Here is a 21,710-nt window from a genome sequence, read left to right on the forward strand (position 1 = left end):
CTTAAGGCAGCAGATCCAACATTACATAGTCTAGAGTCATGGCTTTCCTATTAACACTGTTTATGTCTTCCTGCTGGCCTACACCAAGCTGCCTTAGAAAGTCTCCCCCTATCCTGTTTCTTCAAACACTTTCAGGTTTTAGCTGCGTTCTTTTCTTCTGGCCTTTTCTTACCACATAACATTGTAACTTCCTCTTAATGTTCTATTTGATTCCAGGCCAACATAGCTGAGGTGGAGGTCTCAATCCCTGCCAAACTTCACAACTCTCTCATTGGCACAAAGGGCCGTCTGATCCGCTCCATCATGGAGGAATGTGGTGGAGTCCACATTCACTTTCCTGTGGAGGGTTCTGGAAGTGACACAGTTGTCATCAGGGGTCCTTCCTCAGATGTAGAGAAGGCCAAGAAGCAGCTCCTGCACCTGGCTGAGGAGAAGGTGAGTCACTGCTGACGCTCCCTTTCTCGGTATGGAAAACCTTGAGTGTTCCTTCTTTGTGACAGGTCAGAAAACAACTTTATAGTAGGCACGGATGTGTACAAATGCCCGTACATAGGGGATTAGAAGGTGGGGCCTTTGAATCACTAAGGTGAGGATTTGGAGGGAGCAGTTAAGATTTCAGGAGGAATTAAAATATGACTTACCATAAAACTCAAAAAAAAAAACAAACATTTTTTCTATAACACTAATTCCAATTTTTTTTTTTTCATTTCTTTCATATACTGACTGCAGTTTCCCCTCCCTCCTCTGTCTCCCTGTTCAGAAAGTGGGGGGGGGGGGTCCTCCCATGGGCTTGAAAACTCAAAATTCTTTATGTGTAGTTCTGGGCTTTGACCAAGACAGTCAGTCCTCTGACCTCTGCTGCCATGAAAAATTTACTAGCTACCACCTTTTCCCAAAGGCTCTCCTTGGGTCCTTCTGTCAACCACCCATGGGCTGGCATGGTGGTACACATCCCAGCAGTCTGGAGGCAGAGGGAGGCACATCTCTTGAGTTCCAGGCCAGTAAGGGGTACATAGTGAGACCTGTCTCAAAAAAACCAACCAAACACAATCTAGACCTTTCTACTTGGATAACACCACAGGTTTGGGATGACCAGTCTTACAAGCCAGCATGTCAGCTGATGGGGACTCCTTCCTTCCTTCAAGTGTGGTCTCTCTTAATTATTGGGCTAAGGGGCCAAATAGGGATAGTTTAGTGGTTAAGTACTTACTGCTCTTACTCTCTGAACTAGAGTTCAGTTCCCAGCATCCATGCCACTGTATGGCTGACAATCTCCTGTAACTCTGACTCCAGGAGATTCAACACCATCTTCTAGCCTCTGGGCAACTGCACATGTGTGCAGAGATACTTTTTTTTTTTTTTAATCTAAAAGGAAATTTTTCATGGGCTAGGGAGATAAAAGGCTTACCATAAAACTCTGAGGACCAGAGTTTGGATCCTCAGAACCCATATAAAAGCCAGGTGAGTGTGGCAACCCATCTATAATCTTAATTTTTGGGCAGCAGAGTCAGAAAATCTCCAGAGCTAGATGGCTAGTCGTCACACTAGCAAAAATAGCAAGCTCCAAGTTCTACTAGAGAGCCTATCTTAATATAAAGTGAAGGATATGAGGAACAACATCCAGTGTTAATGTTGAACCTACAAACATGCACACTCCAAAAAATTTTTGTTACAAATTGCTTGGGCTGTTCTGATCCTTTGTTTTTCTACATGGACTCAACTGTTATTATCTCTGTTTTGGCATGTGGAAATACATTTATTATCTATACATACTAAATACTTACTAATTCTTAGGACATCTTTGTACATTTTTGTCTTGTATGTAAAACTCACATGTCTTTGAGTAGGCTCGTGTGTTCCCCTAACCTCTGGTGGAAGAGGTAACAGGCAGCCTTGCCTAGCTGACCCTCAGATGTAGTGTGAGGGAAGTGAATATTAGACTTTAGCAGACTCTTGGTCTATACATACTGACATAGCCATCCTTGGTATCCTATTTGCTTTTATTTTGTTTGTGACGATTAGCCAACCTCTTGGTTTTACATAATGTTGAACTGGATTTGCCTAGTTGATTTACCTTTGTGTATATGCAGCAGATCCAGTGTCAAATTTAAGATCCTTCTGCCTTAGCCTCTTAGGCTGCAGTTGCAAGTGTTTGCCACCACATTAGTTTTTAAACAGTGTTGTTTATGAACATCTTTATCCGAGGAGTCATAGATCTGGATGGTAGTATTTGGTGAGGTCCACTCGGTCCTTTCTTCCTCATCTTCTTCATGCTGTGGACTGGGTGACACATCCAAAGACAGTCAGCCTGGCTCTGTGGATCCTTTTTTCTCTAATTCATGAGTCTGCCAGACATACACCTGTGTCCAGCTTTTGTCATGCCCTGCTTTCTTGGTGCAAAACAAGGGCTTTGGGCTACCATGAGTGAGGGCCCTGTCTCAACTGTGGCCTTTATAGCTGGTGGTTCTCCAAGCTTGAGCTGGTAAGTTGTTGTGTACTGGCTAGTCTGTAGGCTGGGAAGGAACAGGGCTGGCCTTTGGAATACTTGATGTGTGTTTGGTCTGGAAGTATATGAAAGAGTGGGAGAGCCACGGCCCAGGAAACCCTGCTGTCCTCAGGGCCTGTACTCGGCTAGTCTGCCACCACACATAGCAAGCCTCTAGTGGGTAACAGATGGCTTAGAGAAGTTTAGTCATTGCTGATAACAGGACCAGAGTTATTAGTGCATCTTTCTGATGGCTGTGGAGAAAAATGACTGTCTCGGTGTTCCTGTTTACTAGGTATAAAGTGTCATAATTCCACTGGATGTGAGGCATTGATAAGACATAGGACATTGCAAATGCATAAGGAAAGCCCATCCTTCTTCTCAGAACTCTTTATTCACACACTGTGGTCCAGGCAGGCTGTGAGGGGCAAACATACATGAAGTTTGTTTCTGCAGCAAACCAAGAGTTTTACCGTGGACATCCGAGCCAAGCCAGAATACCACAAATTCCTCATTGGCAAAGGAGGAGGTAAAATCCGAAAGGTGCGTGACAGTACTGGAGCCCGAATCATATTCCCAGCTGCTGAGGATAAGGACCAGGACCTGATCACAATCATAGGAAAGGAGGATGCTGTCCGTGAGGCCCAGAAGGAGCTGGAAGCACTGATCCAGAACCTGGTAGGTCACAGGCCTTAGCAGTCCGTGCTGATCATGCCATGGTAGAGTAGGTCTTCTGCAATTCCTTCCTTCTTACCGCAGGATAACGTGGTTGAAGACTACATGCTGGTGGATCCCAAGCACCACCGCCATTTCGTTATCCGAAGAGGGCAGGTGTTGCGAGAGATTGCTGAAGAATATGGTGGGGTGATGGTCAGCTTCCCACGCTCAGGCACACAGAGTGACAAAGTCACCCTCAAGGGTGCCAAGGACTGTGTGGAGGCAGCCAAAAAGCGCATTCAGGAAATCATTGAGGATCTGGTGAGTGCCCAAGGGGCTCTTGATTGGACTCTGATCACCATTGTGTGTCAGGGAATCCATAGAGCAGTCACATTAAAGCACCTCGCATGAAGTCACCAAGACAGCCTTGAGTGTTGCTTCTCCATATCCCTCATGGTCTTCCTTGCAAGGCCTTATGCCCCCTCTGTTTCTAAAGTGACTGCCCACCAGTAGGCAGTGTCTCGTGGGCAGCGTGCTGCAGTGAGGCAGCACTTCTCGTATGTAAAGCAGGCGTTATATGTTCAGACTGTAATAAAAATTGTGGGCCAGCGGTGGTGGCGCACGCCTTTAATCCCAGCACTCGGGAGGCAGAGGCAGGCGGATCTCTTGTGAGTTCGAGGCCAGCCTGGGCTACCAAGTGAGTCCCAGGAAAGGCGCAAAGCTACACAGAGAAACCCTGTCTCGAAAAACCCAAAAAAAAAAAAAAAAATTGTGCTGTAGGTTGTGGGTATCTGTTCCACTCGAACCCACTGCAGGAGGCCTGCCCTGTGTCCCCCGACCCAGTCATGTTGGGATCTCTAGGTTCACTTCGTAAAAGGTGGTATGGGACTAGTGGGGAAAATGGTAGGGAGAATGCTGCTATACATTGACTTGTAGAAGTTGACCTTTGCTCTTTCTTGTATCCACCTTCAGGAAGCCCAAGTGACGGTGGAATGTGCTATCCCCCAGAAGTTCCATCGATCTGTCATGGGCCCCAAAGGTTCAAGAATCCAGCAGATCACTAGGGACTACAATGTTCAAATTAAGTTCCCAGACAGAGAGGAGAACCCAGGTGGGTCTACTTAAGCTTAAGTTGTGGTGTCACATCGGTGGTAACCATCACTGCCCTTACTGCTGTCAAATGAGTCCATCCTGGTGATTCTGGACTCTGGTTTTGGCACTGGAATGGTGCTTGGATGGATGCTAGCATGGATTTCAGGCCTATCATCCTGGTCTGTAAAGGACAGGACAAGGCCCCATAAAGGGGCCAGGAGCTTCCTTTGTCTTACCTAGGAAATTGCTGAGAGTCTAATTCCACTCTTTTCTAGGACACTATTTGCGTAATAGTGGGGTGTCTGCTCAGCCCCAAAGAACCCTGCACACGCACATGCTCTCGCGCTCTCTCTCTCTCTCTCTCTCTCTCTCTCTCTCTCTCTCTCTCTCTCTCTCTCTCTCTCTCTCGCTCTCGCGCTCTCTCGCGCTCTCTCGCTCTCTTGCTCTCTCGCTCTCTCCAGTACAGATAGGTCCTTTCCAAGCCTCTTTGAGGTACCTCATATCTGTTCCAGAAAGGCCTTCAGCCTAACCATGCTTTGTTACCTTGTTCTACTTGGGTAGTTGGTAACAGGAGACTTTGGTTGAAGACAAGAAGAATTAATGTGGTCAGTTGCCAAGGAATGGTCATGTATGAACCTTCCTCTGCCTGCTTTGCATGTGTGAAACACAGGGTGTGGGCTTTCCTACTGATGTGTACTCTACTGTCACTGGCTTGGTGTCCATGGTGCTTGTCACACAATTACTCCAGTCCATTTTCCTGAGGATACAGGCCATTTATTAGGAATCTTAGACATATTGCTCTATGGATTTCACACCTGAGTGATCTGTTCTCAACATAGAATAGCATAAAGAGTTGTAGTGTGTTTTCTTAGCCGCCCTTGCCCCCCAAGTATAGATACATTTTCTGACTTTGAGTATGCATTTATATGTTTACTTTTATCAGTGGGCGATTCCTAAGAACCTTGGACTTAACCTTGGCATATTCATCAAGATCATACCTAGTATCACATAGCTTTAGTACATTATTCGTAGTATTCTAAATTGCTAGAGTTAATGATATCTTCAGAGCTACTCTTGCCTAGTTTAATTCCAGTTGATGGTTCTCCCATTGTTTGTTGACTCTCCAGTTAGCTCACTTGGATGTGTGTGGGTTAATATTATCTGGGCGTTTACAAGCTAGGCCCCCTTTCTACCTTGCCTGTATCCTAGTGGCATGCCCCTTTGTTTGGGGCTTTTCTTTTCTGGCATGAAGAATTTTCATGGGCCTGTCTTGTCCTCTCGTTATCTTTCCCAAATCTCTGAAACTCTGCCGTTACCTGTCCAGAGCAAGGTCACTGGGACTGAGCTCCTACGTACCAGTCTCCTACATCACAGCCTCCCCAAGCAGTAGGCCTTCTCTGCACAGCTGGGACTCGCTAGTGTATGTGATTTATACCTCTGCAGTTGTCAACTAGACTTTCCCCTTTATTCCTAGTTCACAGTGTAGAGCCTTCCATCCAGGAGAATGGAGATGAGGCTGGAGAGGGCAGAGAGGCCAAAGAGACTGACCCTGGCTCTCCCAGGAGGTGTGACATCATAATCATCTCTGGCCGGAAAGAGAAATGCGAGGCTGCCAAGGAAGCTCTGGAGGTGCGTTTGCCTCATTCTTTCTCTTCCTGATGGTTCACACTCTGCCCGGGTGGCAGCAGACAATAGATCCTATTATGTCAGTCCTAAAAGTGCAAGCATTTGCTCTATGCCTTTCTGGGCTGGTCACACAGCCCAGGGAGGCCATTTCTTTTCACCAGGACTCAGGATTCTACAGTTTATTCCCTGACAGCAGTGTTAGGGCCTAGCCTCTTGGGCCATAGTCATGGAATTTGTAAAAGGATCTTGTTAGAGGTGGGTGAATGCGAACTCCAGCCTCAATTCCCTCTTGTCTATCTACTGTCTATCCATTCCCTTCCCAACTGAAGTAGGGATAGTCTACCTCAAGTTTTCCATAACCATGAGTTAATGTGTCGAGTCCTCTGGTGAGCAGCATGACACCACAGTTTACAGACAGTGCCTGCATGGCACTATCTGTTGACTGATAGAAATAGGTGCTGTGCAGGAGCAAAGACTGGGGAGAATGGGTGATAGACAATACATGTTAGGACTTGAATGCAGATAACTGATCCACCTGTCCAGGAGACTCCATTGCAACCCACACAGGCTTTGGCCAAGTTGTCACGACCACAGAGGCATGCCAAGAGTTGGGCTTCTGTGCTGTGTCTTCCTCCCGGTGGACCTTGGCCTGCTGCAGTGCAAGAGGAAAGTGACGTGCACTAAGGTAGTGCTGGCAGAGGGGTTACTGTCACCTCTGCCAGCACTACCTTAGACTGGGCTGCCCGTCCTGTCTTGTTCATTGTGCATGGAGATTTGTGTCATGTCTGTCAGCCGGTCACATGACAGCAGGTTCTAAAGGGTGCACTGTTGTCTTCAGGGCTGTCCACCTTCACCTATTAGCCTAATCTCTACCGTTGTCCTTCCAGGCCCTGGTTCCCGTCACCATCGAGGTAGAGGTGCCCTTTGACCTTCACCGCTATATTATTGGGCAGAAAGGAAGTGGGATCCGCAAGATGATGGATGAGTTTGAGGTAGGCAGTGTTCACTGGGTGCTGTACTATGTGGTGGGGACTGTTAATCTGGAGAGAAGCCCATGGCTCTCTGATGCTAATGTTCTTCATCAATGTATATTGTCTCTGCCTCCTTTGTTTTGTCCAGTCAACCACTAGCCTTCCTCCCAGTCTCCCTCAAATTCCCCAAAGCAGGTGAGCATTACTCCCTTTCCATCTTGGTCCTCTAGACATCAAGTTGACTCTGTTGTGACAGGTGAATATACATGTACCAGCTCCCGAACTGCAGTCAGACATCATCGCCATCACTGGCCTCGCAGCAAATTTGGACAGGGCTAAGACGGGGCTACTGGATCGAGTAAAGGAGCTACAGGCTGAGCAGGAAGATCGGGTGAGCATGCACAAGGCTGCCTGCCTGGGCTGGGCTTGGCAACAGCGTGGTTCAGAGCCTGTTTCCGACAGCCAGGTGTCAGTGCTGTGTTGTTGGAGTCTGGTGGTCCTGCTGTGGAGCACTAAAGGCCAAACTTAGAGTTTCTCTTACTCCCCAATCAAGAAATATTTGATATATCAGCTCCTACAAAAAGGGAGGAACATAGCACCTCCTCACAGGGACAAGTAGCTTGCTCCTGTGCTTCTGGCAGAGTACTCCATGAAAAATTCTGAGAGACATGCTGCTCAGGAGTTAGGGGAGGTCTGGGAACTGGAATGTCACTCTGGGAACTGACCCTTCATAAGAGGGGGGGGGCTGGAAATGGGACCTAGGTAGAAGTGACTTAGCTTTAAATACAATTGCTCGTACTCATGGGCTCTCTCTCCCTGTCTCTCTCCCTCTCCTCCCCCCCCCCCCCTTTTTCTCTACCTCATTCTCACTTCATTGTAGGCTTTAAGGAGTTTTAAGCTGAGCGTCACTGTAGACCCCAAATACCATCCCAAAATTATTGGGAGAAAGGGGGCAGTGATCACCCAGATCCGCTTGGAGCATGACGTGAACATCCAGTTTCCTGATAAAGATGATGGGAACCAGGTAAGATGAGCACCTCAGATGATGTGGTTAGAACAATTGGGCAGGTGGAATCTTGTTGGACCTTCTTGCCTTGACCTGGGTTTTATTGTTGTTGTTGTTGTTGAGACAAGGTCTCTATGTAGCCTTGGCTGTCCTGAAACTCAATATGTAGAATAGGCTAGTGTTGCGGGATATTAGATAGCGCTGTGAAAAGTCCAAGACTGTTAGTAAAATTAACCTTTGGATCAGGGAGTGGAGCCAGTGACTAGTTGATAAGAATTAGCCATAGAGAGTATGGAGGACCCAGGAAGATGGATAGAGAGAGGCACAGACAGGAAGGAGTAGGGAGGAACTTATAGGCTGGTGGGCCTTTTTGGTTTGGGACAAGTGGAGAGATGAGAGACACTCTTGCTGGTTCTCCAGCCGGAAAGGAAATTCAGCTGGTGCTTTTCAGCTTCTCTGATCTGGCAGGTTTTCACCCCAACATCTGACTCCCAAATCTTTACTGGTAAATAGAACAACTTAGATAAAAACAACAGGCTGGCCTTGAACTCACAGAGATCTACCTACCTCTGCCTCCTGAGTACTGGGATTAAAGGCCTGCACTACTGTGCCCTGCTTGACTTGGGAGTATACTTAGGCAACTTCTGTGATTTGTCCAGCAGGAAACAAGTGCCTAAGTCAGAGGGACAAGTGTCTCAGAATCCGACTTCAGCTCCAGTTTTGGACCAGGGCGTGGTGCTTGCCAGCTGTGTGTGCTTCCTCAGATTGTTACCTGGGGCACAGGGCAGTGTAACTTCATGCCTACGTATGCGCACACTATGTCCACCAGTGCCCAAGACTTTGTGGCCAGGCTACATTGAGCTATGGAAGCAGGTGGACAAAAGCCAGCCAGTTCTGGATTCTCTGCATCCCCTATCCCACTTGCCATGGTCCCTGATGAGCTCTGCACAGCCTCCTACTATACATAAAACAATGTGAAGGGTAACTCGGCTCCTCGCTCGGTTCCACCCTGGTGGGCAGACAGTCCCATTCCACCTCACCTCTAAGTCTGCTTATGGCTTGTCTTCACCTGTGTGTTCAGTCCGTCCTTCCTTAGACCTTACCTCTCAAATGCCCTCCATGAATGGCCCTCTAGGCATGGGCCATCTCTGCTTGAACATCTTTCAAGCCCTGTGGCCATGATCACTGTGCCCAGAAGTGTACCAGTAGTAGCATGAGGGTGAGCACCCATCAACTTAGGTGTCTTTCTCATTCATATATTTATTCAGTATATGAATGTGTGTGTGTGTGTGTGTGTGTGTGTGTGTATTTTTTTTTTTAAATGTACATTGGTGTTTTGCCTGCCCGTGTGTCAGGGTGTCAGATCCCCTGGAACTGGAGCTACAGATAGTATGAACTGTCATGTTGGTACTGGGAATTTAACCCAGGTCCTTTGAAAAAGCAGCCAGTGCTCTTAACCAATGAATCATCTCTCTAGCCCCTCCTTCCCATCTTTACTTCCACATCTCTTAGCCTGTTTGTTTCTGAATCTTTCAGCTACACAAATTCAGTTGGCTGGTTTTTGTTTGTTTGTTTGTTTGTTTGTTTGTTTGTTTGTTTGAATATGTATGGATGTTTTGCCTGCATATATGTCTATGCACCAGATATGTGCCTGGTGCTGGCAGAGGTCAGAAGAGGACATCAGATCCCCTGGAACCTGGAGTACAGATCATTATTAGCTACAGTGTCAGGGCTGGGAATTGAACCTGGGTCCTCTGGAAGAGCAGCCAGTGTTCTTAACAGCTGAGTTATCTTTCCAGCCCTCAATTTACACACACACACACACACACACACACACACCAGATATGGGGAGGCATAGTGAGGACAATCGATTTTATATATATGTATAAATTATATCAAAATATATATATGTGTGTATGTGTATACACACACATACACACATATATATAGATATAGATATATAGTTTGTTCTCACCATGCCTTAGCTTCTTCCAGTTTCCTGTAATTACTAATTTTTTTAGTTGTTCCACCATTTTGACTACTTAAATAATCTGTGTATGTATAGGGGCACATATATGCCACAGCATGTGTGTAGAGGTCAGAGGACAACTTGTAGGAGTCAGTTTGTTTCCTCCAGCCATGTAGGTCCCAAAGATTGAACTCATCAGGTTTGGCAACGAGTGCCTTTACCTACTGAGCCGTCTTGCCAGCCCCAATCTCTTTAAATCCACAGCTTTTTCCTGTGAGAGTTCCACTTGCACTTTGCAGAGCTGATTCTGTGGAGTGTGCTGACTGACATGGCCATGGCATGCCTGGTTTTGGTGACCCTTATTTGGATCCGCTGCCTGGCCTTCCCCTTAGTGTGGACAGGAAGTTCTTAGTTGGCTGCCTCTCTCTCCTTGTTCCTAGATCTCTTGCTCCCCTCCCAGGCTGGATCTTCCTGCCTCCTAATGTTAACTCCAGTAGTGGTTTCTTTGTAGTCTCTGTGTTCTTCCTTTTATTTTGAACCTGTTGTCCTGGAGATGAAAACACTGCTGCTGTTTTGTCCCCATGTGTCCCTCCATAGTCCCTGAATTGTCTATTGCTCACATCTGTTTGGAGGCCTGCGCTGATGGGTCTGAGTGAGCAGAGAGTACTCTAAGGGTCCTGGACACTTCCAAAGAAGCAGAAGGCTGATGGGCTGAGAACTTTGCCTTATAGTAGTCCCCAACCTCGTGCCTGCTTTCCTTAAACGCACCTACTGGTACTTCCTCCATCTTTATGATCAGGTTTCCTTCCTAGCCTTTTTGTTTCCTAAGGTTTATATGTGTGTGTGTGTGTGTGTGTGCGCGCGCGTGTGTGTGCGTGTGCGTGCGCGTGTATGTGTGTGCGCGCGCGCGCGCGTGTGTGTGCGTGTGTGTGCGCGCGCGCGTGTGTGTGTGCGCGCGTGTGCGTGCGCGCGTGTGTGTGTGTGTGCGTGCGCGTGTGCGTGCGCGTGTGTGCGTGCGCGTGTGCGCGCGCGTGTGTGCGCGTGTGCGTGCGCGTGTGTGTGCGCGTGCGCGTGTGTGCGTGCGCGTGTGTGCGTGTGCGTGCGTGCGTGTGTGCGCGTGTGTGCGCGCGCTGTGTGTGTGTGTGTGCGCGTGTGTGTGCGCGCGCACACCCACCACAGCACACACGTGGCGGTAAGAGAACAACTTGAGGGAGTGATTTCTCTCCTTCCACCACCTCAGCTCCAGGGGTCAAACTCCAGTGCTGTTACCCACTGAACCACACCACCTGCCCTCCTTCCTATCCTTCCTGGGTTTGGGAAGGAGTGAGTGCTGAGTGGATGTTAACTGTGTGTGTGGTTTTGTTTACAACTTTATTTTTAAAACAATTATTTTGAGTGTAGGAATGTTTTGCCTATGTGTATGTATGTGCACCCTGTGTATATACTGTCCAAGGAGGCCAGAAGAGGTCATTAGATCTGGAGTTATGGATGGTAGCTTTGTCGGGGCTGGGAACCAAACCCAGGTCATTTATGAAAGTAGTGCACACTCTTAACTAGTGAGCCATCTCTCCAAGATTTTATTTTATTTTATTTTTATTTATTTATTTTGGTTTTTTGTTTTGTTTTTCGAGACAGGGTTTCTCCATGTAGCTTTGGTGCCTTTCCTGGATCTCACTTTGTAGACCAGGCTGGCCTTGAATTCACAGAGATCTGCCTGGCTCTGCCTCCCGAGTGCTGAGATTAAAGGCGTGTGCCACTGCCGCCCAGCCCCAATATTTAATTTTTAACTTCATTTTTTTTCTTTTACTTTATGTGCATTAGTGTTTTGCCTGCATGTGTGTCTGTGTGAAGGTGTCTAATCCCCTGGTACTGGAGTTACAGACAGTTGTGAGCTGCCATGTGGGTGCTGGGAATTGAACCCAGGTCCTCTGGAAGAAGCAGTCAGTGCTCTTAACCACTGAGCCATCTCTCCAGCCCTAATTTTTAACTTTGATTATGTGTATTTGTGTGTGAGCTCATGAGTGTAGGTATCCACAGAAGCCGGAAGAGGACATCAGACCTCCTGGAGCTCAGTCACAGGCAGTTATGAGCTGCCTGACATGGGTGCTAGGAATCCGATGAGACCTCTGGTCCCCTGCAGTGCAGCAAGCACTCTTACCTGCAGGGCCACCGTTCTCCCCCTCTAACCTGATGTGTTTTCTGCCCTGTTCTTCTGAGAGGATGAATGTCTCCCCTAAGGTGACGTCTGATGTAGTCATCCATCTAGCCACCATCCACACACCTGCACTGTGACCAGCTTGCTAGGTCGGCACACTGCTCATTCTGGGGCATCCCAGAGAAGTCACACTCTTCTCTTGACTGAATTCTCCTTTTTAAGCCTCAGGACCAAATCACCATCACAGGGTATGAGAAGAACACTGAAGCTGCCCGTGATGCTATCTTGAAAATTGTGGGTGAGCTAGAGCAGATGGTTTCTGAGGATGTCCCACTGGACCACCGTGTGCATGCCCGCATCATTGGTGCCCGAGGCAAAGCCATCCGGAAAATCATGGATGAGTTCAAGGTGAGTCCAGAGCCAAATGAAGCACAAGAATGAGAACTCCATCCTTCCAGGGCACTGGAAACTTGCAGACGCCTGCCTATGCTACTGACCACATAGAGCTGGCAGGGGGAAGTGTTTGGTTCTGGGGTATTAGGACCAACCCTTCCCTGCAAGCTGTAGCACGGGGCTGCCCTCTGACATCACTGGTAAGCACAGACAATGAGGGCTCACAGAAAGGGCCACTAGAAGAGCAGAGCCATTAGGCTATCGGCCATGCCTTTCTTCTGCAAGATGGGACTGTCATGCACACACACACTCAGCACCCTTTGTCTTCAGGAAACAGGTAGTCCTGGCAGGATGATGCAGATGACTTCCTCAAGTGAAGAGCCCTAAAACCAAACTTTAAGATTTTCCTGAATTCAGAGAGAAATATTTCACTAACTAAAAAAAGTGTGATGTGGTACTTTGGTCCAGAGTCCTTCCTTTAATGCCCTTTGACCCTGCTTCTTCCAGGTGGACATACGCTTCCCACAGAGTGGAGCTCCAGACCCCAATTGTGTCACTGTGACAGGACTCCCGGAGAATGTGGAGGAAGCTATCGACCACATCCTCAACCTAGAGGAGGAATATGTGAGTCCTGAGCAGAGTCTTTAGGGGCCCTCAAGCCAGCCCAGGCTGAGCTCTGAAGCAGCCTGTCCCTTGACTAGCTGGAGGCTTGACTGTAATCCCGAGGTGACAACCAAGTAACTCAGATGGTTCCACAGGCAGGGAGGGGCAAGGGGGCGGGAGGGTGGCCCCGGGATGGCCATCAGCAGGTTCGGCTGGCTGTCGGCTGAGCAGCACCACCTCCCCTGTGCCGTGCAGCTGGCTGATGTGGTGGACAGCGAGGCGCTGCAAGTTTACATGAAGCCCCCAGCACATGAAGAGTCCAAGGCACCATCCAAAGGCTTCGTGGTGCGAGATGCTCCCTGGACCTCCAACAGCAGTGAGAAGGTCAGATGGCACTTCTGTACTGCCTGTTCCCCATGGGCCAAGCTGGTGGGACAGTGGGGTGTGGGCAGAGATACTTTGGAAACTCGGTAAGTCAGTGAGAGCCACCCAGTACTTAAGTTGTGTCCTCCCTCCCCACAGGCTCCTGATATGAGCAGCTCTGAAGAATTTCCCAGTTTTGGGGCTCAAGTGGCTCCCAAGACCCTCCCTTGGGGCCCCAAACGATAATGATCAAAAAGAAACCTTTCCAGCCTGCTGCCCAAACCCAACCACACAATGGTTTGTCTCAATCTGACCCAGCAGCTGGACCCTCGTAAATTGTTGATGCTCTTCCCCCTCCCCGAGGTCTCGCAGCAAAGCCTGGTGGGCTGGCCTTGTGTGGCTGCTTCTCCAGGCCTGGTCAGCACCCAGCAGGCTCAGGGTCTGCTCCTGATGCTGTGCTCTGGGACAGGCACGCCACTGTGTGAAACACTAAGCAAGGTAATCGAGCATTTCGTGATCACAGACTCCAGCTTCCTGGTCCACCCAGCATGTAGTCAGCACTCTGACCTTCACACCAGAGCTCCACAGCGGCTAGGAGCTGACTTCCTGTGTCATGACCTCAGGAAATAAATTTCCTTGACTTTATAAAAGCCAAAACGTTTGCCCTCTTCCTTTCCCACCTCCCTCCTACCCGCCACCTGTCACCCAGACCTTCCTCTTTGTGGAAAGCAGTCAGCTTCCATTTGCTGTCAAAATCTGCTTAGCACGGGCTACAGGATAGGAGGAAGGCATGGTTTTGGACAGCAAGAGGTCAGATGTCCTGGTGATAGAGTGGGCCGAGAGGTAGATGGTGACCTGGGTCCTCAGATGGCACCCACTAGGGTTCTGAAAGCATCGGGGCTTGTCCTGCAGCTTCAGCCTCACGAGCTGGTGTCTGCAGCCTAGAGGCCCAGCTGTGTGTGCCATCTGGGCTCCCTGTGGCTGTCACAGCAGACTGGGGTGGCTTGAGACTTTGCGGGGAGGGGAGGTAGAGACTGGCTTCTCTTTGGTGGTGGGAGAGGGCTTGACCCTAACTGATAGCTCAGCTTTCGTACAACCCTTAGCCTCTGCCTGGCCAGACACCTCGTGTTCAGCTGCCTTCTTTCTACCTCAGCCAGTGTGGTAGTACTCTCATGTGGTTAGTGCCGCCCCCGAGGCTCCTCTTGATTTAGACATTTCTGGTGGTTCTGGGCTTGCCATTGAGTTGAGGAGGGTGACAGCTTGTGCTTTCCCTCAGCCCACGTGATTCAGGGGCTGGTCCAGAGCAGGTGCTCATTCCCAGCCAGCCTGACCATGTAGGCTCTGGCAGGCATGCCTGGATGCTTTCTGCAGTCCTGAGGGACAGGCTTAAGGGCAGGTATCATCGATAGAGGTTGTCATTCACCATGGATTAAAAGGAAAGGCAGAATGAAAACAAAGGACCCAGCGCAGGGAGCACTGCTAGCTGGGGAGGCCTTTTCTCAGGTGCAAGAGGTAGCTTGGACCACTGGCCCCAGCTAGCACGGCTTCAGGCCAGCCCTCACCAGGAAAAGTGGTCCCCAGCAGAAGTGTCCCTCTTGTGTTGTGGAGACTGAGGACAGGTCTTTTATTTCCAGGTCATCTGATCAACTAGCAACATGTCCTGTCCCAGATACTTGGGTTCCTAGAAAAGCCAACCTGTGCCCATCTCATGGCCTTCCCTGGGAACTGTCACTTCTACTGTGTGACACCTTCCCCAAGTCTGTCACTCTCTATTTAGTAACTCAGGCTTGGCTACCTGTAGACTAACTCCTAAGTGGATCCAGAGTTGCTTTTCCAAGTCTAACTTCGGTTCCCTGTAGACGAAGCAGCCCCATGCACCCATTATAGGAATGATGCTGAGCTGGGAAGAACATCTCCTTTGCACAGTAGGCTGGCCGCTTGAGCCAGGTGGGTGAGGCAGGGAGGGGGGCTTCCCTGCCTTTCCCTGGAGCTGTCTTTTCTCCCATCTGCATGACACTGGGGACACCTTGCTTCCCTCCTGCCCTTCCAGCCCCTCGTCATCTTCATTGTCATCCTACAACACCCAGTCTCTTCCTTCCCCAGAAGGTAAAGTGGAAATGATCACCGGGATTTTGCACTTCTCCATTTATTGCTAAGTGCTGTAGATGTAAGCCCTACCCTACACTGTTCAGGGTCTCGCTCCTTTTCTCTGATTGTTAATGAGGACTATGAAATTGACTGTGCCCAGGTCACCTCCCTGCAGCCTCCAAGCTGTTGAGGGGCCTAGGCAGGGGTGGGGAGTGTCCTTTCCTCCTTGTTGAATGTCTTCCATGTCCTATGTTTCCATAGCTACATCCATCCCTTGGCCTTAACTTTGGAATTTGGAGATTATATGCAAACATGTGTAAAGGCTCATGAATATGGATGACACTGGAATTTTATAAATTCTAAAATAAAACCCGAAACCAGAGGCAGTGTGATGAGACTCATTTTATCAAGTCTGTATATATTCTCTCCTTGTGACTGAGTGGTCACAGTAGCCCTGGGTAATTCCCTAATTCATGTTGTGATTCTCCAGCAATTCTTAGCACTGTTCTGTCCTTTCCAGTGGACTGTTCAGTGCTGTCTGCATGAGGAAGTCTTGCCTGCTCCTGTACCTTGACCCAACCTCCCAGCCCAGTCAGTGCCTGCCCCAGAACTATTAAATGAGACAGCTCTGCTGGGGGAGCAGCATGGTCTTTACGAAACCAGCAACCTCCCCAGCTTTGTGAGTTTTCTGTTGACATTCCTGACAGGCTCCCAACACCCAGGCTGAGGTTGGGCCTGTGGGCAGGTCCCTGCCTGTGGGAACTGAGAAGGAAAGGGGTGGAGGGCAGAGCAAGGTTAATTAAGGACCAACTACTCCAGTCCCCATGCCATAGAAGATCCATCAAAGGGGCTAAGGGAGCAAGGGCCCAGCATAGCACCTCTCGCTGAGAAGGCCGGTAACCCAGCATCTCCAGCCCAGGGGATGCATCCTGAGGAAGCACACCTGCAAGATGGTTCCAGATGAAAACAGGACCCCACAGTGGGTCTACTTTCAGGTCCCAGCACCAATAAGCGCCTCCTGTAGTGTTGTGGATACGACCCTGGTGTCCAGTGGAAGTCACTGGGAGTTCATGGCTGACTCCTGGCTTAGTTGTCCCGGATGGGTAAGGCATGGGCCGCCCTGGATTGGTTTCAGCAGTGTGTTTACATGACACTCCTTCAGGTAAAGGCAGGTATTTTCTTCTGTTTGGGCAAGTTTGTTTTAATATTTTAAAGATAGAGCCAGTGGAGTGGCTTAGGTAAACGTGCTTCCTGCATGCAGTAGTTACTTTTCTGTCACTGATAAAAACAAGTCAACTTTGAGAAGGGGGTTAAGGCTGTAGCGGACGCAGCGGAAGAGCAGGAGGATGGAAGTTGCATCTTGACCCGTAGATACAAAGCAGAGAGCACCAACTGGAATGGTACACTTTCTCAAAATTTCCTCCAGCAAGGCTGTACCACCTAAGCATCCGCAAACGGGGATGGAGTATTCAACTGCCAAAGCCTGTGAGGGCCATTGCTCAGTCCAACACTACACTGTACAAGCCTGACCTCGGTGTAATCCCTGGAGCCCAGGGGAAGAACTGGCCCCACAGAGTTGTTTCCTGAGTTCTGTATATGAGCTGTGGCACACATCCCCACACTTACCCACAGGTCTTAAATACACACAATAGGTTTTAAAGACTATGACAACAAAACAGCTTGAAGAAAGTACATGTGGCTTGTGTAGTAAGGCTTTCCCCAGCAAATGCACTCATTGAACTGGCTAGGTTGTCCAGCAGCCACGCAAGCTTCAGTGGGCAGCCTTGTCCCATGTCAAATGCCAGAGTAAGCACAGAGCCACATCTGAGGCCAGGAGTTGCCAAAGTGAAGCAATGGGTATGTGGATGAGACCATGGTTTGGAAAAAGGTTTTCAAAGGAAATGTGTGTGTTTCACGGCCTTCCAAAACTGCATATTTCTCTTGGTTGTGCTGACAACCTCTTGGTGAGTCCTAATAACCCTACAGAAATAAGCACAGATAAGTACTGACTTTTAGACCTTTATTCCAGTGTGGTTGGGTGGCAGAAGAGGAAAGACCCATATCCCATCATGAGTGGGTAGGAAATAACTGGCAATTAGCCATCAGTTAACCCAGCTAACAGAAGGCAAGCAACGGGAAAAGGCCCAAATTGTACCCAATTTGAAAAGTAGTTGTATGTAAACACAAAGAAAGGGAAAATGGAAAAGGTCCACTAGGTGTCACAGAAATCTGGTTGGTTGGTTTGTTTGTTTTTGTTTTGTTTTTCAGCTTCTACTGTAAGGGGTAAGGCTTCATTCCACAGCCTTCTCTGGTCTGTGCTTGCTATGTGCTGAGTGAGTCCCTGGCCCAGCACTGGAAGGCACACAGGAGACAAAGGGGATAGATATTGCAGAGGCCTTGGGTAATCAGGTATGCAAGAAAGAGCAGGCACAGGCTTCCTACTGTGGCCTGGGATGTGGTATCAGGTCTGAGAGGCAGATGTGCAATGACCATGTGAGGAGAGGCAGAGGGTGGGTCTGGAGGGGTGGTCGGACCCTACACTATCACAAGGAATGCTGCAAATAACTGAGTAAATCCCTGAGGAGGCAGGGACTCCAGAGTCTGACCTCAGTTGACAGAGGACTTATGCCCAAGGATGAGGACAGAGGGGTGGGAGGATGTGTCAACAGTAAAGCCACCTCCTGGTCACTAGGATTCAGGAATGCATGCAGAGGCCCCTTAGCCTTTGGTTTAGGGATAGGAAACAGGGATCCTCCCTACTCGAGATAAGAGAAAGTCCTGGCTGAGGCAAGGGAAGCACGGATTCTCTGAGTACAATGGCCAGCATTGTAAAAATGAGAGCCACAGAAGCCAGCGTTTCAGATAGCCCTTTTTTTTTCTTTTTTTTTTTTTTTTTTTTTTTTTTTTGGTTAAAGATTTATTTATTATGCATACAACGTTCTGCCTGCATGTACACCTGCAGGCCAGAAGAGGGCACCAGATCTCATTACAGATGGTTGTGAGCCACCATGTGGTTGCTGGGAATTGAACTCAGGACCTGTAGAAGAGCAGTCAGTGTTCTTAACCTCTGAGCCATCTCTCCAGCCCCAGATAGCCCTTTTGACCTGAGATAAAGGGAGACAAGCCATTGGCTGAGGGACTTAGGAGTGGCAGTAGGGGATAGCCCCCTGAAGGCCAACAGATGTCTCTAAGCACTGCTGCTCCATTTGGGTGGCCTTAAGGAATACCTAGTAGGGGTGGTGGCCAAGCAGTATGTATGAGCTGAAGACTGGCAGCCAGGGGCCTGGTTATTTCTAAACCAAGCATAGGGGGTAAGTTGAGCTGGGGCCACGAGCATGGCCATGGCCTCCAAGGACATGCACAGTGAACTGTCCCCTACGACATCTTCAGCAGTCTTCCAAGCAAGTGTGTCAGCCTCCAGTAACCCTCAGAGAGGAGGTTACTAGTTCTAAGACCCTAGGCTGGAAGGCCCAGACTCTGAGCTTGGAAGCTGGTCATCCTTCGCTCCTGTTGCTCCAAGGAGAGCCTGTCTTGAAGAAAGTGAGTTGTCAGGGTGACTACAGAATAGATGTGACTATAAAAACCCCCCAGTCCTTTGCCCACTTTGTGGATGTGCTGTAAGGACTGACTAGGTGGGAACTAAGGTCCATGGTTAGTCATGGGGCCTGAGAGCGTGAGGGTCAGGGCTTGGATGCTCACCTCGTTCTCAGCCAGGGCCTGCTTAGCTAAGTAGTATTCCCGCTTCACCTTGATCTCCACAGACTCTGGGATGTCAGGAACCAGGAGATCCAGAAGACGGCCAATGGAGAACACCACGTGCTGGCGGTAGAAGCCCCACCCCGCCCCCCAGCCCTTGGTAAAACAAAAGCCCAGACTAGCCTTTAGGCAGCCAGGCTCCCAGGTGAGTGGAACTGCTGGAGGAGCAGAGGCCTAGACCACAGAGACCAGGGTGTACGGCCCTTCAGAGGTCCCCATAGCACCTTGCAATCCTCAGAGCACTCAATGGCTAGCTAGCCCATGAGCCAGGGGCAGAGGCCGGCAAGTAAGGTGCAGAGAATTTCGATGAGCGGAGAAGACAGAGTGGGAGTTCTTTGGTCTTACTGACCCACAGGCTTAGGTTAGGCAAAGCAAGTCAGGGGCATCATGTTAAGTACAGGGGCCAGCAAGGGGATGGGAGTCATTGGAAGAGCTTTCAGAGGTCTTAGATACCTCAAACACGATGACAAAGGCCAGGCGGATGGCCAGGAGAGTCCAGTAAGTCTGGGAATAGTGTCCATCATCATCCCTGAACGCCCGGTACCTGCAGGAGACACAAGACTCGGGGTACTGCTCTTGGGTTGAGCTCTAGCTGGCAAGTGGTCCATCTAGAATCAGCCTTTCCATTTTCCTTCTCTGACTCTTTGGTGCTGTCCACAGACCAGCTTTCTGGCAATGCTCTCTGAAACAGGAATTACCCCCAAACAGGGACTCAGTATCTTTAACTGGTGAAGTTCTAAATGAGTGGGTGGGAAAGGTTGTCCTTTCACCCCACGGGGCTAAGCTGCAAATGTCTTTAATAGATGTAACAGCCCAAAGAGACTTCTACAAATGCTGTCCATCTACTTACACCAGAAGATGTAATTAATCTCTACAAGCCAGCAGCTGCTTTACTCCCTTACCAAAGCAGTTCTCCCCCCCCCCCCCAAGGCAGTGTTTCATTGTGTATCCCTGGCTGTCCTGTCCTGGAATTCACTCTGTAGACCAGGCTGGCCTCTAACTCACAGAGATTCACCTGCCTGTGCCTCCGGAGTGCTGGGATTAAAGGCGTGCAACCACCACGGCCTGGCACCACAGTGGTTCTTAACTTGTGAGTCATGACCTCTTTTGGGGTCAAATGACCCTTTCACAGGGGTTGCCTAAGACCATCAGAAAACACAGATATTTGCAATTCATAACAGCAAAATTACAATTACGAAGTAGCAATGAAAATAATTCTATGGTTTGGGGGTCACCACAACATGAGGAACTATATTAAAAGGTTGCAGCATTAGGAAGGTTGAGGACCACTGCTTTGCCAGAACATGCAGCCTTCAGCTCCTGCACTATCTCAGACCATCCTGTCTTTTGACATCTTCCTGTGTTTGTCACATGGTAAAGATGGATGTTCCACTCTGGTACATACTCATAAGTTCCACTCCAGGAAAAGCATCACCAGGGAACTGTGTGGGGTGGGGCAAGGGTGAAATCCTTTTTTTTTCTTTTTTTCTTTTTTTTTTTTTTCTGGAGCTGAGGACTGAACCCAGGGCCTTGCTAGGCAAGCGCTGTACCACTGAGCTAAATCCCCAACCCATGGGGTGAAATCTTGAACATTAAAAACGTCATCACTGGGGCTGGGTGGTGGTGACACACGCTTTTCATCCCAGCACTCAGGAGGCAGAGGCAAGTGTATCTCTGTGAGTTTGAGGCCAGCCTGGTCTACAAAGTGAGTTCCAGGAAAGGCACCAAAACTACACAGAGAAACCCTGTCTCAGGGTCTCAGGGGAAAGAATAAATAAAAAAACCTTTATCATTGAAAGCAAAATCCCTGTTACAGTTTGGATCTGGAACAGCCCTGAAGGTTCGTGTACTGAAAATTTCTTCCCCATCTGGTAGCACTCCTGGGAGGTGGCAGAAACTTAGGAGGTAGAGCCTAGCTGGGGGAAGCAGCTGACTGGGGCCAGGCCTGTGAAGGGTGTGCTTAGACTCCAGCCCCGTTACCTTTCTCCTGCTTCCTGGCTGCCATCAGATAAGCATTTCTGTTCTGCACACCTTTTCTGCCTTACCCATGTCCCCAAAACACAGAAGCCAGCAACCATGGACTGAAGCCTCAGAAACCTCCTGAGTTGTTTATGGCAGGTGTTCTGTCCCAGCAGTGGGAGTCTAACAAGTCCTCGATGGATGGGATAAGCTTGACATGGCTAAACTCAGTGCAACAGAAAAAAGACAGAGTATGTAAGGCAGCAGTGATGAAATCCCCTCTGAAGGTAGTGCCGAGAGCAAAGGACTCAAGAGTATTCAAGATGAGAGGAGAGATGGAGAGACTCTCCAGCTGGCTCATAGACACAGACTGTTTAAAGGAAGAAAGTGACTGCGCAGAGTGGCACACACTTTTCCCTGTACTCACTCAGAAGCAGAAATAGGTGGACCTCTGTGAGTTCAAGGCCAGCCTGGTCAGTAAGACTGTCTATAAATTATTTTTATTAATTAAACATATTTCTGGAACAAAGACATCACTCTAGGTCAACAGCACACTGTGAAACTAAATGAGAAACTTTAAAACCAAC

General features: G+C 49.0%; 2 protein-coding genes across 6 annotated transcripts in view; one reads left to right on the forward strand and one right to left on the reverse strand.

Annotated features, from left to right (window-relative positions):
- The window catches only part of Hdlbp (high density lipoprotein binding protein), a 77,692-nt gene extending 61,902 nt beyond the window's left edge, over nt 1–15,790 (forward strand). For 3 of the 4 annotated variants that reach the window (XM_052750331.1, XM_052750329.1, XM_052750330.1), the window contains 12 exons: nt 217–435; nt 2,942–3,163; nt 3,245–3,463; nt 4,115–4,253; nt 5,709–5,863; nt 6,748–6,852; nt 7,088–7,222; nt 7,712–7,855; nt 12,184–12,369; nt 12,862–12,978; nt 13,213–13,341; nt 13,480–15,790. In XM_052750331.1, the coding sequence (XP_052606291.1) occupies nt 217–435; nt 2,942–3,163; nt 3,245–3,463; nt 4,115–4,253; nt 5,709–5,863; nt 6,748–6,852; nt 7,088–7,222; nt 7,712–7,855; nt 12,184–12,369; nt 12,862–12,978; nt 13,213–13,341; nt 13,480–13,566 (1,857 nt within the window). In that variant the 3' untranslated portion in view covers nt 13,567–15,790. The remainder of the gene's footprint in view (nt 1–216; nt 436–2,941; nt 3,164–3,244; nt 3,464–4,114; nt 4,254–5,708; nt 5,864–6,747; nt 6,853–7,087; nt 7,223–7,711; nt 7,856–12,183; nt 12,370–12,861; nt 12,979–13,212; nt 13,342–13,479) is intronic. The other variant, XM_052750332.1, reaches the window with a different exon arrangement.
- Nucleotides 15,791–17,414: 1,624 nt separating this feature from the next.
- Ano7 (anoctamin 7) overlaps nt 17,415–21,710 on the reverse strand; it is a 32,795-nt gene continuing 28,499 nt past the window's right edge. For both annotated transcript variants that reach the window (XM_052750333.1, XM_052750334.1), the window contains 3 exons: nt 19,618–19,708; nt 19,108–19,227; nt 17,415–18,934 (listed from right to left, as the gene is read on the reverse strand). In XM_052750333.1, the coding sequence (XP_052606293.1) occupies nt 18,857–18,934; nt 19,108–19,227; nt 19,618–19,708 (289 nt within the window). In that variant the 3' untranslated portion in view covers nt 17,415–18,856. The remainder of the gene's footprint in view (nt 18,935–19,107; nt 19,228–19,617; nt 19,709–21,710) is intronic.

Source organism: Peromyscus californicus, unplaced genomic scaffold (assembly GCF_007827085.1).
Source record: "Peromyscus californicus insignis strain IS unplaced genomic scaffold, ASM782708v3 Scaffold_21__1_contigs__length_65335640, whole genome shotgun sequence".
Classification (NCBI taxonomy): domain Eukaryota; kingdom Metazoa; phylum Chordata; class Mammalia; order Rodentia; family Cricetidae; genus Peromyscus; species Peromyscus californicus.